The 21,073-nt window shown below is 36.1% G+C and overlaps 1 protein-coding gene across 1 annotated transcript; it reads left to right on the top strand.

The window, feature by feature from the left end:
• The first annotated feature begins 522 nt into the window (after nucleotides 1-522).
• On the top strand, nucleotides 523-17,826 carry LOC139687417 (esterase FE4). The gene is made up of 10 exons (XM_071584539.1): nucleotides 523-934; nucleotides 1,155-1,292; nucleotides 4,375-4,540; nucleotides 4,881-5,066; nucleotides 7,196-7,401; nucleotides 9,385-9,550; nucleotides 10,736-10,926; nucleotides 12,747-12,894; nucleotides 16,278-16,413; nucleotides 17,405-17,826. The coding sequence occupies exons 1-10, from the start codon at nucleotides 779-781 to the stop codon at nucleotides 17,607-17,609; spliced, it is 1,698 nt and encodes a 565-aa protein (XP_071440640.1). The 5' UTR covers nucleotides 523-778; the 3' UTR covers nucleotides 17,610-17,826.
• The last annotated feature ends 3,247 nt before the right edge of the window (nucleotides 17,827-21,073 follow it).

The following is a 21,073-nucleotide window of genomic DNA, read 5'->3' on the forward strand; positions in this document are numbered from 1 at the left end:
AGCAAATTGTTGTGTGTAACACATGGCTTATTAAATGTTATTTAAAAGTCGGCAACCTGGGAAAACGAAGGTTGATTTTAATGATGCAGAAAACTACTTCGAACTACCTTTCTTGTTTCTACGGATAGCTCATATGCTATAAATGTGGAAATATCACTGATAAGACATGCGATATAGTAAAATATCCTAAGTTCTAGGACACATTCCTGCTTGGTCATTCCAATGATCCTCTCCGATACACGGGGGGAAGGGAATGAAAACTACGAATATTAGATATACCTAACTTTTTTGTACTGCAAGGCCAAGACCTACAAATACCATCAAGATAACCATAAAGTGGTTTCATTGTCCTTGAAATATGTTTCGATGTGTTCTATTGTGCACGTAACGCTGACACACTGATAACATGTATCGAACTTTATATTATCAGCACAATGAGAACTTCGGACGCCTTCCTTTTAGTAATTTTTCTTATTTTTATTTTACGGTATGAAATCTGGCAACGCGGTTCATCCTCCTAAATGAAGGCTTGAATGGGCAGAATAGCCTTCATGAGCATTGATTTCTAAATTACCTTCATATAGCAAATCCCAGTTTACTTAGGCGTCTCGCTCATCGACATTACGCAGTAGAAAGCTGGAGAAACTCGTTACTTATACCTTTGGCTTATTTTCTCTTGCCATTCTCCTTTCTTTCAACATTAAAAAACCAAAGAAATTTGGATTTGCTCTCCTTACAGCTGTGAGATAGTGGATGTATTCCATTACCGTTCTTTGAAATGGCTAATTTGGCGCAGAACGGATCTTCGCCTATTGTAAACATTAAACAGGGATCTCTGCGAGGTATTTCAAAAACTACCCTCAATGGGAAGCAGTATGATGCATTTCTCGGAATACCCTATGGAAAACCACCTGTGGGGTCATATCGTTTCACGGTGAGTGCATCGTATCACAAATTCTGTAGTGCGCCTAAGTAGAAGTTTATTGTATACATATATATTCATCTGGCCAATAATTACGGCATTGCTCTCATTATTTGAAAGTTGGTGCATCATATCAGATGCTAATATAGTTATCTTTAGTTAAAATATTTCATCCAACAGTTTCGGTCAAAAGTCAAGAAAATAAAATTATTATGACATTTTATATTCGAAGGCACCGCAACCAGCGGGACCATGGAGCGGGGTAAGGGATGCGTCAATTGAAGGAAACGCTTGTAGTAGCAAGCATATGGCTTTTCGAAACTTCATTGGAGAGGAAGATTGTTTGTTCCTGAATGTCTTCACTCCGAAGGTATGAAAATGTTCATTAGTTAATTTAAAGCGAGCTGTAGGCAGTGGTAAATTCGTGAATATTTCTTATGAATCGTAGGCATTTGAAGGTATTCGAAAAATAGTATTTCATTTTCCCAGGACTTAAGTTCATCAGATATAGCATATGTAAGAAATGTATTGTCATTTAAACTTGCGACCTACAATTAAGCCTATACGAATTCATTAACAGAGTGAAAGCAGTTAAGCGAATTTAGTAGCTCTACTCGAGGAAAAAGATACAATCTTTTTTATTTTCTTAGGAAAATGGTTCAATATTTCAGTTTTTCCGCAACTTTTACATTTTCTATTTACGAGGAACTATTCTCATGCCACTTTTATTGTCATAACATTCATGTTGAAAGTCATAAAATATTTTGTTGTACTTGTAAAAAAGGGAAAAAATTAAATCGGTCGCAATTTTAAAGCTCCTAAATAATGGTTTGCAGGTTTTTGTTCTCATTTACCCCAACGGTATTTTTCATGGCCCATTCCTGCAATTTTAATGAATGCAGAGTATAGAGCAAATGACCTCAGGCTAAAATGCTGTACTTGATTCTAGAGAAAATATAAGCATAGTAAACATTTATGGCAACTTTCTGATTTGTGATCGCCGGAAATGTTCTTAGGAGATAACCAGAAGTAACCTTGGAATGCAAGTGGTCAATTTTGGAATCCCAGTTCAACCATTCATTAGTAGGAACCCTTAGATACTTTGTAACCGTAGACATTTCTAATTGGTTAGCATAGATTTTAGCAAAGGATTAGGCAATATCATCCTTCGAAATGAGTGGAAGTAAATAATTTTTCATTTCTTGTGGTTGGAACAGTGAGAAGGAGCCATTGAGTCAATTTCATGCTAAAGTGGAACTGAAATATGTTGTATATCACGTGTATCTGGATGATTTGTGCCAGTCCATTTTTAAATCACCGAAGCTGACAAATGATGGATATTCATTTATGTACTAGAGAAACAGCATTGGGCGTAATATTGAACCGGGTGGAACACCCTTGAGGACACCAAACTTCTCAGAAATTTTATTGATAGATAAGAGTGAAGACTTTTTTCTGACAAACTGAGAAAATATATGTAGTTAAAATATCTGTAAGCCAGTTGTCATTTATACCTGATAAGCCGTATCTAGCTAATTTTGTCTAGAGGATTTCATAGTCTAAATTATCAAAAGCCTTGTATAAATTTTAGAAGAAGTGAAGTCTTTTCAGTCGATTTAGTACTGATTCACCAGATTTGTAAAGAATGCCTTTCCCCCTAAGAAACCCTAACCATTAGGATGATAAAAAATTATCAATGAAAGAAAGAAGTTGGTGATTCCAAGACTGTTTCAACTACCGCAGAAAATACAGGAAAAACGGATGAATCGAAATTACCCGAATCAAGTTCACAACCACTTCATTTATTTATTGGGACAGCTTTAATAGTAATTAGGATGTTAGGGTAACAACCTGAGATAAGGAATCATCGATGAAATGAGGCAGGGGGTGAAGAATATCAGGTTTTATAAAAAAATATTTAATTAATATTATTTATTTAATATTTAAAAAAAAATATTCTCAAAAACAAGTTATTACATGTGGCATTTGTAGTATACTCAAGATATTATAAGCACTTAGAATGGACTACAATGAAAGAAGAATAATCCATCCACTCTACAAGAATCAGGTAAAATGCATGTCAGGAGGGTTACTGGATGGTGCTTTGGCCAATATACTGGCTTGCCAGCTAGAGGGCCCAGGTTCGAATCTTGGAGGTAGCAGATATTTTTTTCAGTGGCATCCTGATCCCTACTTTAGGTGCTGTGTGGGGAGTACTTTGAATGACTATGCTCTCTGTCAGATGAAATGTTAAGCTGTGGATCCCTTGGCACCTTTTGTTAAGAGTAGGCTAATTCCAATGCTGGGTTTCTCTCCACCCTTCATCCTTTCCTGTCCACCCCTAATGGTGCAAATAACATTGGCTCTCAGTCCCTTCCTCATAAACTACTACTACTGAGACATGTGAATAAAAAATGGTAGGTAACAAACAAAAGAGACATGGATGCAACCCCTCGCTAGCTTACACTGTGGAATTTCACTTAATGAGCACCTGACACAATGAGTAATCCAAAAATGAGCAAAATATTTTTTGGGCAGAATTGCCACCTCATGCTTGGCCAGGTACTCTGTCACTAAGAGGGTAATGTGGGATGGCACGTTACCGTGGTGCAGCCTCCTGTTGTCAAATATCTCCTGGCTGATGCCTTGTACTGTTTTCCGCATCCTCTTAAGGGCTTCTATGTACAACTTACTGTTCTTTGTCTGTCCCTTTGGAACAAACTCATCATGGATAATGCCTAAAAAAAACAAAAAACCATTCTACTTACTGTTGGGACATACTTTACTTTCTAATTCAGCAATATGAAGTCAGTGTTCAGATACACATTAAATTAGGTTTTTGTTCATTCAGATGAGGTGAAATCTGATCTAAATCATGGAAAAAGATAGAGTTTATTGTTTTGTACATTGCTGGCAATTTGGTGTTGATCTATTAATATCTGTTTATACGTTTGTTTTACATCTAGTTTAAGTTGCCATTGAATGGAGTTGTGAGGATTATCCGCCTTTGTACCATCACTTCTGTAAGTGAATGCCTTAATGGATTTTCTGTGGCTACTTTGGATGAGAGCAGCATTACATAAAAGCAAAATTAATGGTTGATACTGTTAGGAAAACAAATGGGGTCACAATATGGTATGAGATATACTACTACTGAATAGGTAAATGACCCAATGAATTGGTAAATGACCTTAGAGAAATTTCCCTAATGTTAAGTAATTTATAAGTATATGTTTTTAGAAAATTCCAAAGAAACTGTGGGAGATGCCACAGCAGTAACTTTTAACGAATTCATCCGTTAATATGCATTTCAATGCAGCAATGTCAGAGTTGTAAAAATCATTCGCCTTGACCGGGATTCCGGTCGAGGCGAATGATTATTACACTCTGAAATTGTTGCATTGATATGTTTTTAGCATTGGAATGTGCTAAACATTTTGTATCTGTTATAGTTATCATCTGGAAATGAACAGATTCCAGAAACTAAAGCAGTGATGGTGTGGATTCATGGAGGGGGATTTGCAATGGGATCTTCGGAAGTTGCAATGTATGGACCAAAATTCCTGCTGGATGGGGACATTGTTCTTGTCACAATTAACTACAGACTGGGACCATTAGGTATGGTTATAAGTGACTTCAAAACTACTGTATCAAGGTGATACTCTGTTAGGTCTTGATTTATTGCTATTTTCTCTCCAATTATTTGAACGTGGCAGTCATAATGGACTGCTGTTAAAATGCCCATCATGGTCTTGTCATTCCAAATAGATTGCTATGCAATTTTTATTCAATAGGCTTTCCCAATAAAGAGCATAGCCTATTTAAAATAATGTTTGTTTATTTGCTTTCTTTTCTGGTCTTATACCCCTAGGTTACTCATATAAGATATCTTTTGTGTACAAATTGAATAAACTGTTGAAATAGATTACTTTTTATATCATCTTGGCTGAAACAATAGGCTTTCTCAGCACTGGAGATGATGTCTGTCCTGGCAACTGGGGCTTGAAGGATCAAGCGTTGGCGCTGAAGTGGGTGCAGCAGAATATATCTGCATTTGGTGGTGACCCCTCTCGTGTCACAATATTTGGAGAGAGTGCAGGGGGTGCCAGTGTGCATTACCACGTCCTTTCACCAATGTCCAAAGGTAGGCACTACTCATTACATTTATTTATTCAAAATAAAAACATATTGTTTCATAATCAGAAGATGCAGTGATTTAAGTACTACTAAGTGCAGCAGTGTGTTCAATAACCCATGCCATTTATTTCTACCATAGTGGTAATATCAGTTGAATATCAATATCTGTAATGCCATTCAGAATTCTGAAATACGTAAGAGCCATTGACAGCAGATGATTTTCCTATTGACCTACCACCCATTTGACAGCAATAGATCATAAAAACCATCAGTAAGTGGCCAAATCTATGAGTTACCCTCTCCATTTTTCCCTTGCCCTCTCCTCCGATTCACCAGTTAACCTCCACTCCTTCTTTATTCTTTAAAATAAGTTGCTATTAATTGAAATGTGTAGTAATTCAATTGCATCTGTGGCCAGTAATTTTCATGAATTTTAAAGTTCATGGTTTTTCTTAAAGAGTCAGAATTATTGAAGCCTATGTAGTTTCAGGAAAAATTTTGTCATGAAAAATAGTAATCCTTTCTTGATATCCTAAAATTGAGAAAAGTGGTAACTGAAAGACCATCTGAAATACGTTACATTCTCCTCAGGGTCATTGTGAAGTACATAGGTAGTTGTTGCTTAAGTGTCAGATTGAACAGGCATTGAAATGAAGGAAGCAAATACCTGTGCAGTTTTGCCCTGATATATCACATTTCAGGATAGTGTTAAAAAGGAAAAAATATGACTTGTTTGGGGAGCTTAAAAGAAATGTCTTTTTATTATTTTCATATTCATCATCTCCACAATCCCATCCATCACTGATTTCTTGGCATTTTGTAGTAGGTCAGAAAGTTTGAAGATGATTTTAGTCCATTGACGATTAGCTTTCATCGAGATTTGATGATGGATTTTGATAGTGGCTGCTTATGGATCTTCATTTGGCCTACAATAACTATATTCCTGTTGATATTTCATGTTATATGAGGAGAAACCTGTTCAAACCTAGCAGATAACGTATTGTATAGTTTGAAGGGGTTGTAGCCAAAAGTGACTATTCTCTTGTGGGGTTGACTTTCATTCAAGGTTCTTTTTTTCCTCATGACTTTTGAATGCCCAGTAATTCATTCTTATTCAGTTAGTACTGATCTACAGATTGAAAGGCTATGAACTTCTAGCCAATCTATCCTCAGCATGTAAACCAATGGTAAATGATGACTAAAACCTGATATTTATTTTATACATGTACTTTTATTATTATCATGTACAGAAATTTGCAGTTTTATATTGGACTCATAGTTCCATTTGACATATTAGTTTATGCTCTTTATTTTGTAAAATAGATTAATCCCTAAAGAATTCATGACAACATTAGTGTATTTGTTGAGTAAATTTTTAGATACAATCTTTTCAGATCTGTTCATTTCTTATCTGTGAAAAGCCTTTTATAAAACATCAAATATTATTAGTATGACTTAAATATTTGTGGGAATGTTTTTTTAAAACAGTGTAAGATATACTATGTTAATTTATATCTTGCACTATCATCTTGCGGCCTTTAACATGGTAGTACTATATATTAAAGTGAATAATGAATATTTTATTATGTTATGTTATATTATAAAAATGATGATATAATTAGAATTCTCTGAGTTGTCAGGGACTTCTATCTCTCATAAATTATTCCAAGGGGCATTCACATTCATGAAGTGAATACATACAAAAGTTAACTTGTGGTCCAAGCTAAAAATATTTGGTTTGCATAGTGTATTATCGTTCAAATCTTTGTATATAAACTTATGGCTGTTCAATATTGCACCAAAATGAATCTGCAACTACTCTCAGCCCAGTTGCAGATTCAGAATCATTTAGTTCCTTACCTGTCATTTTAGGACGTGTTTGAAAAATTCATAATTAGGTTGATGGATAGATGAATAAAATAATAACTTTGTATACCAAGTTTTCTCAATTTATTTTCCATGAATGTCATGAAAATACTTGTGAAACTGAAAACAGATTTCTCAGCCATAAAACAAAATAGACTGACCTCTTTGGTACCAATTTGCTACTATTTGCAATACTCTGAAAGAAATAATTTTTAGAGTGATCCTCGAAAAATGAATCTCACTTGATGCAATTATTCAAATTATTTATAGGCCTGTTCCATCGTGCAATAGCACAAAGTGGTTCTGCTTTGAATCCTTGGGCCTACAGATCTAAAGAAGATTCCAGAAATATGGCTTTTATACTAGGAAAGACTTTGGGTTTTAAAGGAACCACATCAGAAGAACTTGTAAAATACCTTCAAGGGATTGATCCTCAAGAGTTAGTTCTGACATCAGAGAAAATTTGTCCCATGCATGTGAGTATACAACCCATTATTAAAGAGAATTTACTTTAATTTGCAGATGTACTGGCAATTCATCATACTGCATGATTGTTTGCTCACAATGCATGGACAGAATGTAGTAGTAGTAGTTTTGAGGGGAGGCGACCGACAGCTAAGGTCATTTGCGCCATAGGGGATGGACAGGAAAGGATGGAGGGTGGAGAGAAACCCGGCGTCGGCATTAGCCTACTCTTTACGAAAGGCGCCAAGGGGTCCGCAGTTTTAACGTCCCATCCGACGGATGGCGTACTCACTCAAAGTGCCCTCCACAAAGCACCTCAAGCAGGGATCGAGATACTACTGAAAAATATTCAACACCGCCGGGATTTGAACCCGCGCCCTCAGGGTGGGAAGCCAGTACGTTAGCCCCCGCACCATCTCGATCCCCATGGACAGAATGTTTCAAGCAACTTAATAGCTCTAGTTAAGTGATTTTCCCACTGATAATACCATAATTTATGGACCAGCAAGAAGTAGAAACAGAGGGCTCACACAATATGACAATTATGAAGAGACGTAAAAAAAATAAAATTTTCTAAATGAACATCTTAAAAATTAATATCCAACGACAAAAACAAGATCCAAACTTATTCTGTAGGTGTGGCGGTAGCTGGAAAAGATATATTCAATTGTTTTGAATCAAATTGATTGAAACTTGATGGGACACCATTGTATCAATCTGGAAATGTTATTGCGAAAGGGCTGAACCATACAATGTATAGCTGTGAATAAAAGCAATGATAAATTATCCATAAGGTATCTTGAAAGTTATTGATATAAATTTCCAAAAAGCACCATTTATTTTTCTTTTTAAATATATACTAATATATGAGTGGGTCGCGGTAGTCCAGGGGGTAGACTGTTGGACTGTTGACCGGAGGGGCCCGGGTTAAATTCCCAGGCAAGGCACTCTGGGCACCTGCAGCTCCATCCAAGCTATGTGATGATAATAATAATACATTTTATTTGTCAAGCGATCAAGTAGCTACAAATTATACACTTGATATAAGACACGTCAGGGGAAAGTGGCAAAATACATTTGTGGATACAAGACATATCAGGCATTCAGATATCAAGAAATTCAGCAATTGAATAAAACATTTTTAATTTTAATAACCTAAGTAGATTGACTTTAAATGCAGCCACACTTTTATGGGCCTCAATCTCAGCTGGGAGTTAATTATAAAGTTGAAGGCCCATAAAATTTTGGTCAGCGCCTGCATTTTTTGTACGCACATATAAAACGTGCAGCTGCTCATTCTGCCTTGTGGAATTGCCTTGCCTCTGCCTTGTGTGATTTTTCGGGTACCAGATCTTCCTGGGAAACCATAGCCAGCACAGGGAAAGGAACTGGCCCCCCTACCCTGATGTTTGAATTTTCACACGCCGTATGGGGCTTAGCACTGGGTGAACTCTACCATCACCTACTAAACCGACCTTCAGGTTGATTACTGTGTTTATGGATTTACGAATATATGATCTAACTGGGTTCTAGAACAACTGTTTGTCAGAAAAGTGTTGTATTGATTGCTATATTTTCTATGATTGTTTTAGTATTTCCTGAGTTGGTATGTTATTGGTTTGTAGGTTATTGCAGTGTAAAAATAGTTATAGGGCTTTTGACCGGTGAGTTCTATTGATATTATGAGCAGTTTTTATTTTCTTTAAATTTAAATTTCTTTTAATTTAAAGCTTTAATAGTCAACTTAAGGAGAGTTTTCAGAGAAATGAGCAGTGGTTGAATTTGGAAACCTGCACATACCAATGAAGTACAGGACTTAATTTGCTCCTGACCTCGTGGGTTTAAATATCTAATGATATTGTTCAAAATTTTGTGAGCTGTCTAATATACCGTTTGCTCTAAGCTACGTAATTCAAATTCGAATGAGCACATACTTCATTGTTTTTTAATTGTTTAAGATAAGTATTCTGATTTTTTAAATTAATGAATTTCAGGAAAAACTAGCCGGGATAACATTTGCTTTTGTCCCTACTACTGAGGATGAAGGGCCAAATGCATTTCTACCTGGTGTCCCTTCCGAAATGAATTCTGCTGGAAATTTCAACAAAGACATCACCTTTGTCACTGGTGTTAATACTGATGAAGGTTTCGTCGTAGAATGTGAGTATGCACTTTAAGATATTCTCTGTACTGCCAAAATTTATCAATTCTGAGTTGTGTCTTTTCTATAATGGGTAGCCTGATGATTGGTGAAATGTTGGTGTAGTAATACGAGGGTTGCTATTTATATTCTGAGCTTTGACAACCCTAAGTGATTTAGGTGCAATCTGACGTTTCCATCTGAAAGTTTTACCCTTTTAATGCTAACTTTCTTCAAAAAATTTTGTCTTTTGATCATAACTTGTGTTGTTCGCAGTGACTTGAAAATTTTGTCTCAGCGAAAAAATGGAGTTAACTCGTGAACACTTTTGTGTGATGATTTTTTACGACTTTCGACGTGGATTATCAAGACAGGAGTGCATCAATCAACTTATTTCCATTTTTGGTGAAAAAGACCCATCCTTTGCCATTGTGTAACCCTGGTATAAAAAAATGAAATCATGGCTGCCATTCTCTAAGCGACAAAAGTCATGAAGGTTGTCCAAAATCAGTTGTTGTGCCAGAAAATAGTGATGCTGTTCAAAGAACTAGTAAAGGAAGATCGTCATGTGACTTATAAATGAAGAGACATGCCAAAAGTAGAAGATGTGCAATTAAATAAAAAAAGTCATTTGAAAGGACGCATTGTAAGATAAAGCTTAAATGTGGTCTTGGAAGGCACCTGGGTAATGAACCTCTTTAAATTTCCCTGTTTTTGTCTACAGTTTTTTTGAAAATACCTCTAAATTATTTGTGGTGTTTTAAATGAAATTGTAGGTATTACAATTATGTTGTAAATATAAAATGAATGTACCTATGGTCGTGAAACAATGAAAAACAAAATAGTTGAGACCGTAAACTTGATCCTGAAACTTCAAGTTTACGGTTTCGGCTATTTTGTTTTTCATTGTACAAATCCCTTTTTTCATTTTGAAATCATTGGAATGGTTATGAAATGATAAAAGTGAGTAAAATATGTGAATTTTTATTTACTATGAAGAAGTTATTGCTTAGTAATAGTCGAGAAATTTTGGTTTGGATTTTCGTCACTGCATCACATTACAATGAAATTATGGTCCTGAAATTTTTTGAATAAAGTTTCTTGCCATCTGTTGTGGTTCTAGTCCACAAGATTGTGGGTTTTTTTTTAACTACTTGGAGTTACCATTACACTGTTAAAATTAATTTGGATAATTTTTGTCTCAGTTGGAGAAAGTTCTGTGATAAAGAACCCTAAGACCCTGGAAAATATTGACAAGAATGTTGAAGTCTTAGTTCCAAAACTTCTTGGATTGCAACGTGGATCAGAAAAGTCAAAGGCAGCTGCTCAGAAAATCAAGAATTTCTTTTTTGGTGACAAGCCTATCAGTTTGGAAACTGTCTCTCAGTATTTTGACGTAAGTGTTAAATAATGTGATACTCAAGTGTGAGAATTCCATATGCTAAATGTAGAATGTTGCCTGAATTTGGATTCATCTTTGCCATAATATTATGGAGACACTTCTAAGAATTCATGAATGACATCACTAATTTCAGTGACGAGGCATTGAGGAGTATTACTGGCAAGTTGTTGTCACTTTGGGCTTCCATAAAAGATAACCACAATTTTAGGCCAGTTTTAACTTCATTCCCTCCACCCCTGCCTCTGCTGTTCTCTTCTCTACCAACTTCATGCCACTTTGGGCCAGTTTTGGCCACATTTCCCCTCACGTCCGACCCCTTCTTTTCTCATCGAATTTATGAGATACCTCATCCCATTATCAATTGAAATCTTAAATTGCAACTATTAATGTAGAAACTATAAAAAATTATGGTATTAATTTTTATTAAAAAAATGTTTGAATTTTTTCATTCAGTTCCTTCTTATCAACCTTTAGTATGGGATACTAAAAAGATTTCGTAAATTATGTTGTTGACGAATACAGTGAAATCACGTTATAGATTAGAAATTGTACCTCATTTTTGGTCTAAAGATTTAGTAAAATCAGATAAATCTGAATTTTGCTCATTTGTTCCACCTGCTCCCCTGAACAAATTATTGAAAGTTCCCCTAACATCCCGGAGCCAGGGTCCCCATTTTTCTGGACCTGACTTCCCATTGTCCCAAAAATGATTTTTCATTGATATCAAAATATATGCTCTTAATTGCATTGAATATTAAAGGCTCTGTTGAAAGTGTCTATGCATGCTGCTACTTTGTTCCAAACCACTTCCGATACACTGTTGTGTATTGCTCCTGAAAACTCTCATAGTCACTACAAACAACAAAGCATAGTTAAAATTACTCGAGTTGTCTGGGCTGAGCTATACAAACTGCTACTGTATACTGCCTAGATAATCTGTACTGTAGGCCACTGATGGGTCCAAAATGACAAAGCTATTGAATTGTAACCATATGCAGAAGCTAATTCAGCCCCAATTTACATAGTGGCATGGCATATTCCAGGAGGAAGTGGTAGAAGCTGGTTATCCAGTTGAGGGATGAATGAGAGGTATTCCTTATGATGCCATTAGCAGCCTACGCTTACCTTAACTCTCCTTTTCCTACTTGATCTGCTTTCGTGGATCCCTCCATCTTACCCAACCTGCTGACATCATTCATGGACAGCCATTTTCCTGATCAGAAAAATGCTCTCTGAAATGAAAGTGATATGCTGAAGAAATCAAAGTATAATGTTTGTTTTTCTAACTTCTGGTAGGTGTAAATGCATGTAATTGTTTTGATTAATATTGCTTTGTATGCATTCTAGTCAGAATTTGATTTTACTGCTATTAATTCATTAGATTGTAATTGGGAAAAGATTTGAATTTGATGATTTTCATCCATTGTATGTCAAATTCCGTGTTTAAATATTTTTTCCAAAGGAATGTTGAAAAATGTGGCATCACACATGATGGTTGACAGCTTGAGGAGTTAGTCTAAATAAGTCTATGAATGAGCATCAGGTGGTGGACTTTGTCAGTTTTAAAGGATCTTTGTGAATATCCATTTTGCAAAAAAGGAGGTACTTCGGTGTTTCTGTATCATGCTCTTTGTGTTCACGACTAGAAACTAACTGTCTTCCTACAATTCCGTTCAAACTCAAATGTCAGATATAATCGATAGCGACAACTCTTGGAGTGTAACTGTTGATAATGAAAACCTTTTGAGTCTATGTTTTCATTTTCTAATGCTGATGATGTAGACTCAATATTTTGAATTATTATTTCACTGCAGACCCAGACGGATCTTTTGTTCTTATTGGGAATTGACTTGACTGTCCAAGGAGTGTCACTGTATTCATCTCTGCCAACCTATTATTACCTGTTTTCGTATGAAGGACTCCTTGGAATTGGGAAAAAAATGATTGGATTGGACTACAAAGGTGAGAACATTGGGAAAATATATTTTTCTTCATTTGCAGCCCTAACTTCATTGTTATTGAATGTAATTATCAGGTTACCTAAGAAAATCTGGATTGTAAGTAAATAAAGATGTAGGAAGAAAATTCCAAAATTTATTCAAAGGTTAAGCTATAGTTATTCAGGAACAATCAGGTTTCATATCGTCTTTTTATAATTTGAGATTCCACAAGGCATGATACCATGGAATAAAAATTTATTTGGATAATAAAGCAATTGTGTATCAGTACATAATCAATCAATTTCTCCATGTTAGGAGGGATGAAACATACTTTGTTTTTCCTCAGTTTGACTCTATTCATTTGGACTTGTTTGATGCTCACTATGCTCACAGTGTCATTGCCTCATTTTATTTCTGTGTTTAAGTCTATACACTACTGGAAAACATTTTCACATGTCAAACTAATTTAATCAGGATGGTTATATGCCTAGAACTTAGGGACTTCGAATGTTTGGCTAATGTTGAGGACAGAAGAAGAGTAAGACAGAGGTGTCCATTATCACCCATGGGCTTTTTAATGTAAACATTGAAGAAATGTTAAAGGAGCAATGGGAAGAACTAGGGATAGGAATGAAGAAGGAAATCACCATAAGTATTTATACCAAAAAATGATGATGGATTCAAGTAAGCAAATAAGTCCTGGCAACTATGGGACTCAGCCAATGGGGCCTAAGACCTCTACACTAATTTCCACATAAAATTATTGCACAGCTGAGCGCATGGTAGCAGAAAAGGAGACAGAATAGGAGTGAGAATAGTGACTTGGAATGCTAGGAAGATGCTAAGGACAGGAAAGTTGCTACACATCATGCAAGAGATGGAGATAAGAGATAAAGACATTAGGCCTGTGCAAGGTAATATGGAAGGATAGCAGGTATTTTTGGAGCACTATGTAATTAGAATAATATATAGAGGGGGCAGAGAGAGTCAACGGTACAATATGGGGTAGCTATAGTACTGAATAGAAAACTTAGAGGAGATGGGTAGTGATTGTGGAACAGGTGCATGACAATATTATTAGTAGAAATAAGAGAAGTTCCAGTCAATATAGTGGTGATCCAGGGGCCCATGCTGACAAGCAGTCATAGGGAGGAAAGAGTATATAGTTCATGCGATCATTAAGATAAAATGATTATGAATGCAATCATTTCATCCAATCTGGGCTTAGAAGAAAACAGTTGAAAAAGATGGGGGATCGGAATGTAGGGAGATATGAGGTGATGTACGGCATAGTAGAAATCCATTACCATGGGGAGGAAACTAGAGAGTCTCAGAGGAGAAATAGGTTAATTATAACTGACATATTATTTAAATACCTCAGTAGACATAGGCAGACTTGAGAAATGCTGGGAGATATGTGATCGATTAATGCTAAGGACAGGAAAGTTGCAACACATCATGCAAGAGATGGAGATAAGAAATAATGACATTAGGCCTATGCAAGGTAATATGGAAGGATAGCAGGTATTTTTGGAGCACTATGTAATTAGAATAATATATAGAGGGGGCAGAGAGAGTCAACGGTACAATATGGGGTAGCTATTACTATATTACCATGGGGAGGAAACTAGAAAGTCTCAGAGGAGAAATAGGTTAATTATAACTGACGTATTATTTAAATACCTCAGTAGACATAGGCAGACTTGAGAAATGCTAGGAGATATGTGATCGATTATATTATGTTTATGTATTGATTTAGGAGTACCATGATCAACTCACCGTTTACCAGGAGTTGAGGCTGATTAATATTGCAATTTAGTATCCACAAATCGTGATGTTGAATTTAAGGCAATGAGGAATCAAAGTGGTATGAGAAAATGGAATTTATAGGACTTAACAGGGGTGAAAGGGAAGGAGTATCAGGAGGAAGTTGATAATTTATGTATTGAGCGAGGATAAGGGGACGGGTACATTGGAAGTGAAGGGCTGGAGTGAAAGTAAGTAGTGTTGAAATCTATTAGATTTGCTTATGATAATGTTTTAATCAGCTAGTTGGCCTTCGTGTTACGAGGGCGGTTCAATAAGTACCCGTGTTAGAAATAAAACATTTTTTCAAAAATATTTTTTTTCAACATAGTCTCCTCTTAAGGGGTTTCCTCTAACTAAGGGTTTATAAAAAATGAAATTTTGAATGAGTACCATAGTATTAAAAAAAATCTCTTACAGTCTCAGGTATAGATTCCATTCAAATGTCTCCAGGTCTACTCTTTCATTGTTTATAACAACTGGTTATTTCTGTTTTGCAAGTATGAATATGGTTTTCTGTGTTTGTTGTCCAGGCTGCATATCTCTGAAGTACTTCACAGGCTATACATGTATATGTCCCTACTAACAAAGACAAACACTATGATCTTGGACAAAGTTATTACTCTGAAGGGATTAAGAAGATTGAATGAGTGCTTTCCAATTTCTCCATCCCTTCTGAGTGATAAGGCCCAAATGTTAACTGGCTGATTTATGGTGTTCACCTCCATTCACCTATCCTAAGCAAGATTTAATTGGATTCAAGACCCTTCTCTTGAGTTTCACTGTCCTATATCAGTGCCCTCACTCTTTCACCTTCATCATCCTCCTATTCTGTGATTTACAGCCAACACTGGAATGCTGACATAAGCATCCCATCATTGCTATATCCACCCTTGGGGTGTGATTGATAGAAAATGTGGCACCATATTGCCTTATCTACTGTGGTTAGGGAAGGTAGGAGTTAAGGCTGTGCAAACTGCGATTTCCATACTAGACCTATGTAGCTTCTGCCATCCCAGTCTTCAGATGCAAGGCAAATGAATTAAATAAATGCTGATAAATACAATGGTTGACTTGCGTGTTATTTCAGTGTTGTACATTTCGGTTTACTGTTGATATTTCGAAGGCTATCTAATGAATGAGACAAGTTCTGTGATGGTGGAGAAAGGCTTTCAGTTTAGCTATAAAAAGTTTGAAATAACCCAAGCTGAACTGAAGCTGGCACTATGGTTTTCATCACTATCTTTGTTTGCCATTTTAAGGAGCAAAAAAAAGATCGGATCTGCTTTCATATCGAGCTTCTATTGTGAGAGATACAGGTCACAATTTCCACCTGAATGCAAGACTTTATGGAGCAGGGAAATGATACTTCAATGTGGTGAATGGATTGCTCGTTCTTGTTGTGTAATCTCTATTTTTTATGTTTGGCAAGTATCGAATCACTCTGCTCACACAATAGGAGTCCTTAAATATTTGAGTGTTAAAAAATCTGGAATTTCTTTCTCCTTTTTCAGTGTGGTCTCTGAGGATAGGCATACACCTTTTTGAAGCATCAATAGTATAAATTGTTCTTAAAAGTTTTTTCTATTTAATTCTCAGGAGTCTGCCATGGTGATGAGTTGGGATACTTATTCAGCATGGAATTGTTGCCTGTTGATGAATTAGAGCCTGACTGTCCAGAGAGAAAAATCATTGGCCAGATGGTTACTATGTGGACAAATATTGCAAAGTCTGGGTCAGTAATTTTTTTTAGCTCCTCATCAATAATCATTTCATTCTGGGATTTATTAACTTTTTTTGGTGGCTTCAAATGCCAAACAAAATGCTACCCAACTCCCATACATTGATTTGTTGCGTGGAATTTGTGGCCTGATGACTCAAAGTACTTTTCTTCTTTATCAATTTGTATTTGGAATTACCCACACTTTACACAGGATTCTGGTATTTAATGTTGTATATTTAGTGGTTTTTGATATTGGGGGAACAATTTAAGCTTAAGAAGATGAAAATTCGTTTTTGTAAATTAGAATATAAAGAAACCCCACGCTTTTATTCAGCTTTTACTAGGTGAGGGTTGAGAAAAGTGGTGAGTAAACAATGGATCGTCAATGGTCGATTCGTTCAGCATGTTTGACACATTTGGTGATGCCAATTATTCGTCATTTATTTTGTAAATACAGGTCACCTCATTGATCATTCCCGCTTCTTTTTTACTTGCTTTGAAAAGCTGTCTTTAAACTATACCATGTTAATTCTTCAGAAAATTGATGCTTTCTGGTGATACTTGGTGTAGTTTTTGACATAAGTGAAAGAAATAGATTTGAAAAGTCCACAAATTATTTATATTTTCTCATTACTGGTTTTGCCTGAGAGGGTGTCATTAAGTAGTATACCTTAAGTAAGGTTTACGTGAATGTTTTAAAGGTAAACCTTTAGTGTGGGTGTATGGAGGATAAGAGTGAGCAGAGGTCGAAATGGGTATAGTCAACTACATCTGTATAACACCCCGCAAGCTGCCGTAAGGGCATGTGGCAGGGGACTCAGGGAGGGTCAAGAGTATAGCCAGATGACTAAAAGGGGGAGTGGGGGGAGGGGATGTTTCCATTCGCAAGACTGTAAACATTTTAGAGCAGGATATCAAACCACTTCAGGATGTTCTGTCGAAAGACCTTGTCAAAGTGGAAACTTTGCATCTTTATATTTTTCACCATTACTGTTTTTTATAGGTATCCTACTTCAGGGAAAGATATTGCATGGGAACCTATGTCCAAAAATTCACAGCAGCTGAATTTTCTAGACATCAATGAAGTGCCGCAAATGAGAAGTGGACAAGGACCTCATAGTGAAAGAATGAAGTTCTGGCATTCCTTATTCAAAGAGTTTGGTGGGGAAAGCAATTTTTTTGATTTTAAATTAAAAGAGAAATTGTAGAGTTACATTCATTTATTCATTGAAATTTTTCGAGATACACAAATGGTGTTTTAATTAAGGAATTCTAGAAAATTATATTTTTGTACTGTTATTACTCAAGATATTTTAAAAATGTTAATGTCTTTTCTTAATTTTGCTAATATTGCATTTGGCTAATTAGATACCTGTTGGTGTACTGAAGTATTTAAATCGGTCATTAAATTGATGAATATTTTCATTATGTACTTTTCACCGGCTATATTTGATTATCATATCATTATGTACATGAATCCTCTGGAGTTATCTATTTAGAAGTAGCTGGTGTGAAAATTCCACTCCATTTACAAGTTTTACTGTGGCCATCTAGGATAGTTACTCAGCCCTGAAAATCATCAAAAGGTCAGGAATGAAAAAAAAATTAAAGAGAGGACAATGGGGGTCAGAGATCTGTTTTTATTTTCTGTACCCAATATTTAGGATACAGAAGCTTTTTTTAAAGGGCATTAGACTGCACACATGAGGTTTATCCCAAATGTATTCAAGAGTGATTTTTTTGGACAAATGAATTTTATTACCTTCAAAGAAACATCCTTGTAAAACAATGCAGCGATTCCAACAAGTTTTCCATTCATTTTAGCAGCGCCCTTTCTTGTAAGGTTGTACAAACACTCATCACAGCTTTCTTTTAGATGTTCTCAATAGCCCCAAAATGAGTCCTCTTGAGGTGGACTTTGAATCAAGGGGGAACAAAACAGAATCGGAAGCACATAGTAGCTATGCAATATTTTTGAGCCCAAAATTTACAGATGAAGAGAGAGAGAAAGAAGGTGGTGTGGCCAGGAGTATTGTTGTGATTGTGCAAGGACCCATGCCGTGGCGATGTGGAAGTGACTCAAAACTTTTCCACAAACACTTGAGGACATTATGGTAAAAAGTTTGATTCGAGTCACTGTGCAAACTAATGGTTGGGGTATAACCTCTTTGTAAATAACAGCTTATCAGTCAAAAAACATGACTCATCGATTTTATTCGCAATTTACTCATGCATTCTTTCTACGGTATGAGACTTAAATTTCCCATTTGGCCCCAGGAGATTATTATAAGTGTCATCACCTGTAATCACTTTACTCAGAAAATTTGGTTCAATAGACCTGATCTAATAGAACCTGGCAAATAAAGAGAGGGTTTACCCACGTCTTCAGTGAAGTTCCTTGGCAAACATTTCACACATTGATGGATGACAGATTTCGGTAACTTCACCTCATCAGCAATCAGTTGGGATGTTCAAACCCTTTTTAACCTCATAGCAAATTTGACATGGATAACATTTTCATCAGCTCTTGATGACAAAGTGGACCATGAACAGACCGAATCATTCATTTCCGACACTTCCTCTTCTGTCCTTGTACCACAATTGTGACTGAAACAAGGATTCTTGTCCAAAAGCTTCCTTAACCCTTTGAAGATTTAAATGAATCACATCTTGTAGGTTGGGGATAAATGGAATCATCAGTTTAGCAGATGTGTGATATAAAATTTATAAATTTTAAACTAATCATTTAATTAACTTTAATTTTTTTATTTTTATAAAATAATGTCTTGTCCATCAAGTATTTAATAAGAATCACTTGTATTACCTAAAATTGATATTCCTTGGTAAAATTGTTTCCTCTTCTACCACTACCAAAGATATGATATGTTTCTATTTTTTTAAAGGAAAAAAGCTGTTGCTAATACTATTAGATTTTTAGGTGGTACAAATTTCAGAAATGAACATTTTAATATTGAATACTAGACTTGAAATATGACATAAGTAGGCAAACATACCAAAGGTTGTCTCATTTCAGCACAACTGGATACATCCAATATGCATTTTGCGATGATAATAACATTTATAAAAATGGCCTACCTCAACAATTCTGCTTAGTGTAATAGATCTCAAAGCACAGTCCCTAATCATAGTTTTCCCTGCAGTACACAGTATTTCCTCAGGAATGTTTTGTGAAGACGACACACCACCTTTTTCAGATGTTGTTTCTTTCCCGAGGGAGGGATCCTTCCGATGAAATGTAGTTCTGTGAAGTGAGACATTAACTCTTATATGAATGATAGCCAGGCACTCGGATACCACACTCGGGGAAGGTTTCTTTCAGACTTGAGCAGTTAAGTTTGAGTTTTGAAAAGAATACTTCCACTAAGCCGTGACCTCCGATTCACTCATGGCCTACCTTCCAACCACATCAGCGACTTCATAATGAAAGGTATAAGCACAGAAACAAACTCAAATGCAAACATAACAATCCTTCTCATTATTTACTATGGTGGAGTGTTGATAGCTGAAAATTAGGCTAAGGACTGAGATAAGACCAGTCAATACTGACGACTGACCCCTCTTCCTTCGAAAAATATGGAGTGTCAAGAGGAGGTATGGAAAAGAGAAGAAAAGCCTTTGACATATTTCATGGCATAACATGGTCTAAAAGCTCTGGTACAGCAATGCTTCCTCCATGATAAGAAAGGAACATGAATGTGTTTATCAGAAATAAATTTTAAGCTGCAAACGTTCAGAGTGTAGGAAAATATCAAAACTTTTGCATTCTTAAAGTACAATAAAATATGATAAATTTAAATAATATAATAGTTATGATTGTACAAAGCCACATTATTCCTCTTTCAAGTGAAATCAAACATGCAGAGATAGTGAAATAACACACATAAACACAGTATTCAACCCTAAGGTTGGTTTGGTAGGTGATGGTAGAGTTCACCCAATACTAAGCCTTAAGCTGCATGTGGAATTCACACATCAGGGTAGGGGGGCCAGTTCCTTTCCCTGTGCTGGCTATGGCTTCCAAGGAAGATCTGGTACCCAAAAAATCACATAGCTTGGTTTGAACTGTGCAGATGCCCAGAGAGACTTGCCTGGGAATTGAACCCTGGCCCTCCAGTCTGCAGTCTAACGCCTCTACCCCTGGACTAACGCGACCCACATAGTGAAATAATATAATGGATTCATTAATTAAGATACGCAGTTGGCTGCCTAACTTCATCACTTGGTAGCACTCGGAACTCCAGGCCTGATGTATCCACTTCTCACATTGGAGGGCTAATCATTTGCATACCAGATTTATCCAGTTTGAAGCAAAATTTGATTCCATAACATCATTCAACAGAACTCTACATTTCACTCCTTGACAAGTAAGCAAAACAAAACTGCCATTCTTCAAACACCTGCTCTCTCCAAGGGTTTGCATTCAACTGGAGAGGGTAAGAACTTTTACCCAAGATCCCCTTCCACTCATCTCCCAGCTTGGCCAAACCAGGGAGGCCTCTAGCGGAGCTAAAGGAATCACTCGTTACTTTTGGGATACGTCTTGCATTATGACATCATAAAATTTCTTCAAGGCATATATTTAATGAGTTGTGTAACTGACGTGTCATATAATTGAGGGTATTTTCAAAGAATAAGGAAACAACAGAATAAA

This window comes from Hetaerina americana, unplaced genomic scaffold, assembly GCF_022747635.1.
Source record: "Hetaerina americana unplaced genomic scaffold, ioHetAmer1.1.p SCAF_1, whole genome shotgun sequence".
Taxonomy (NCBI): domain Eukaryota; kingdom Metazoa; phylum Arthropoda; class Insecta; order Odonata; family Calopterygidae; genus Hetaerina; species Hetaerina americana.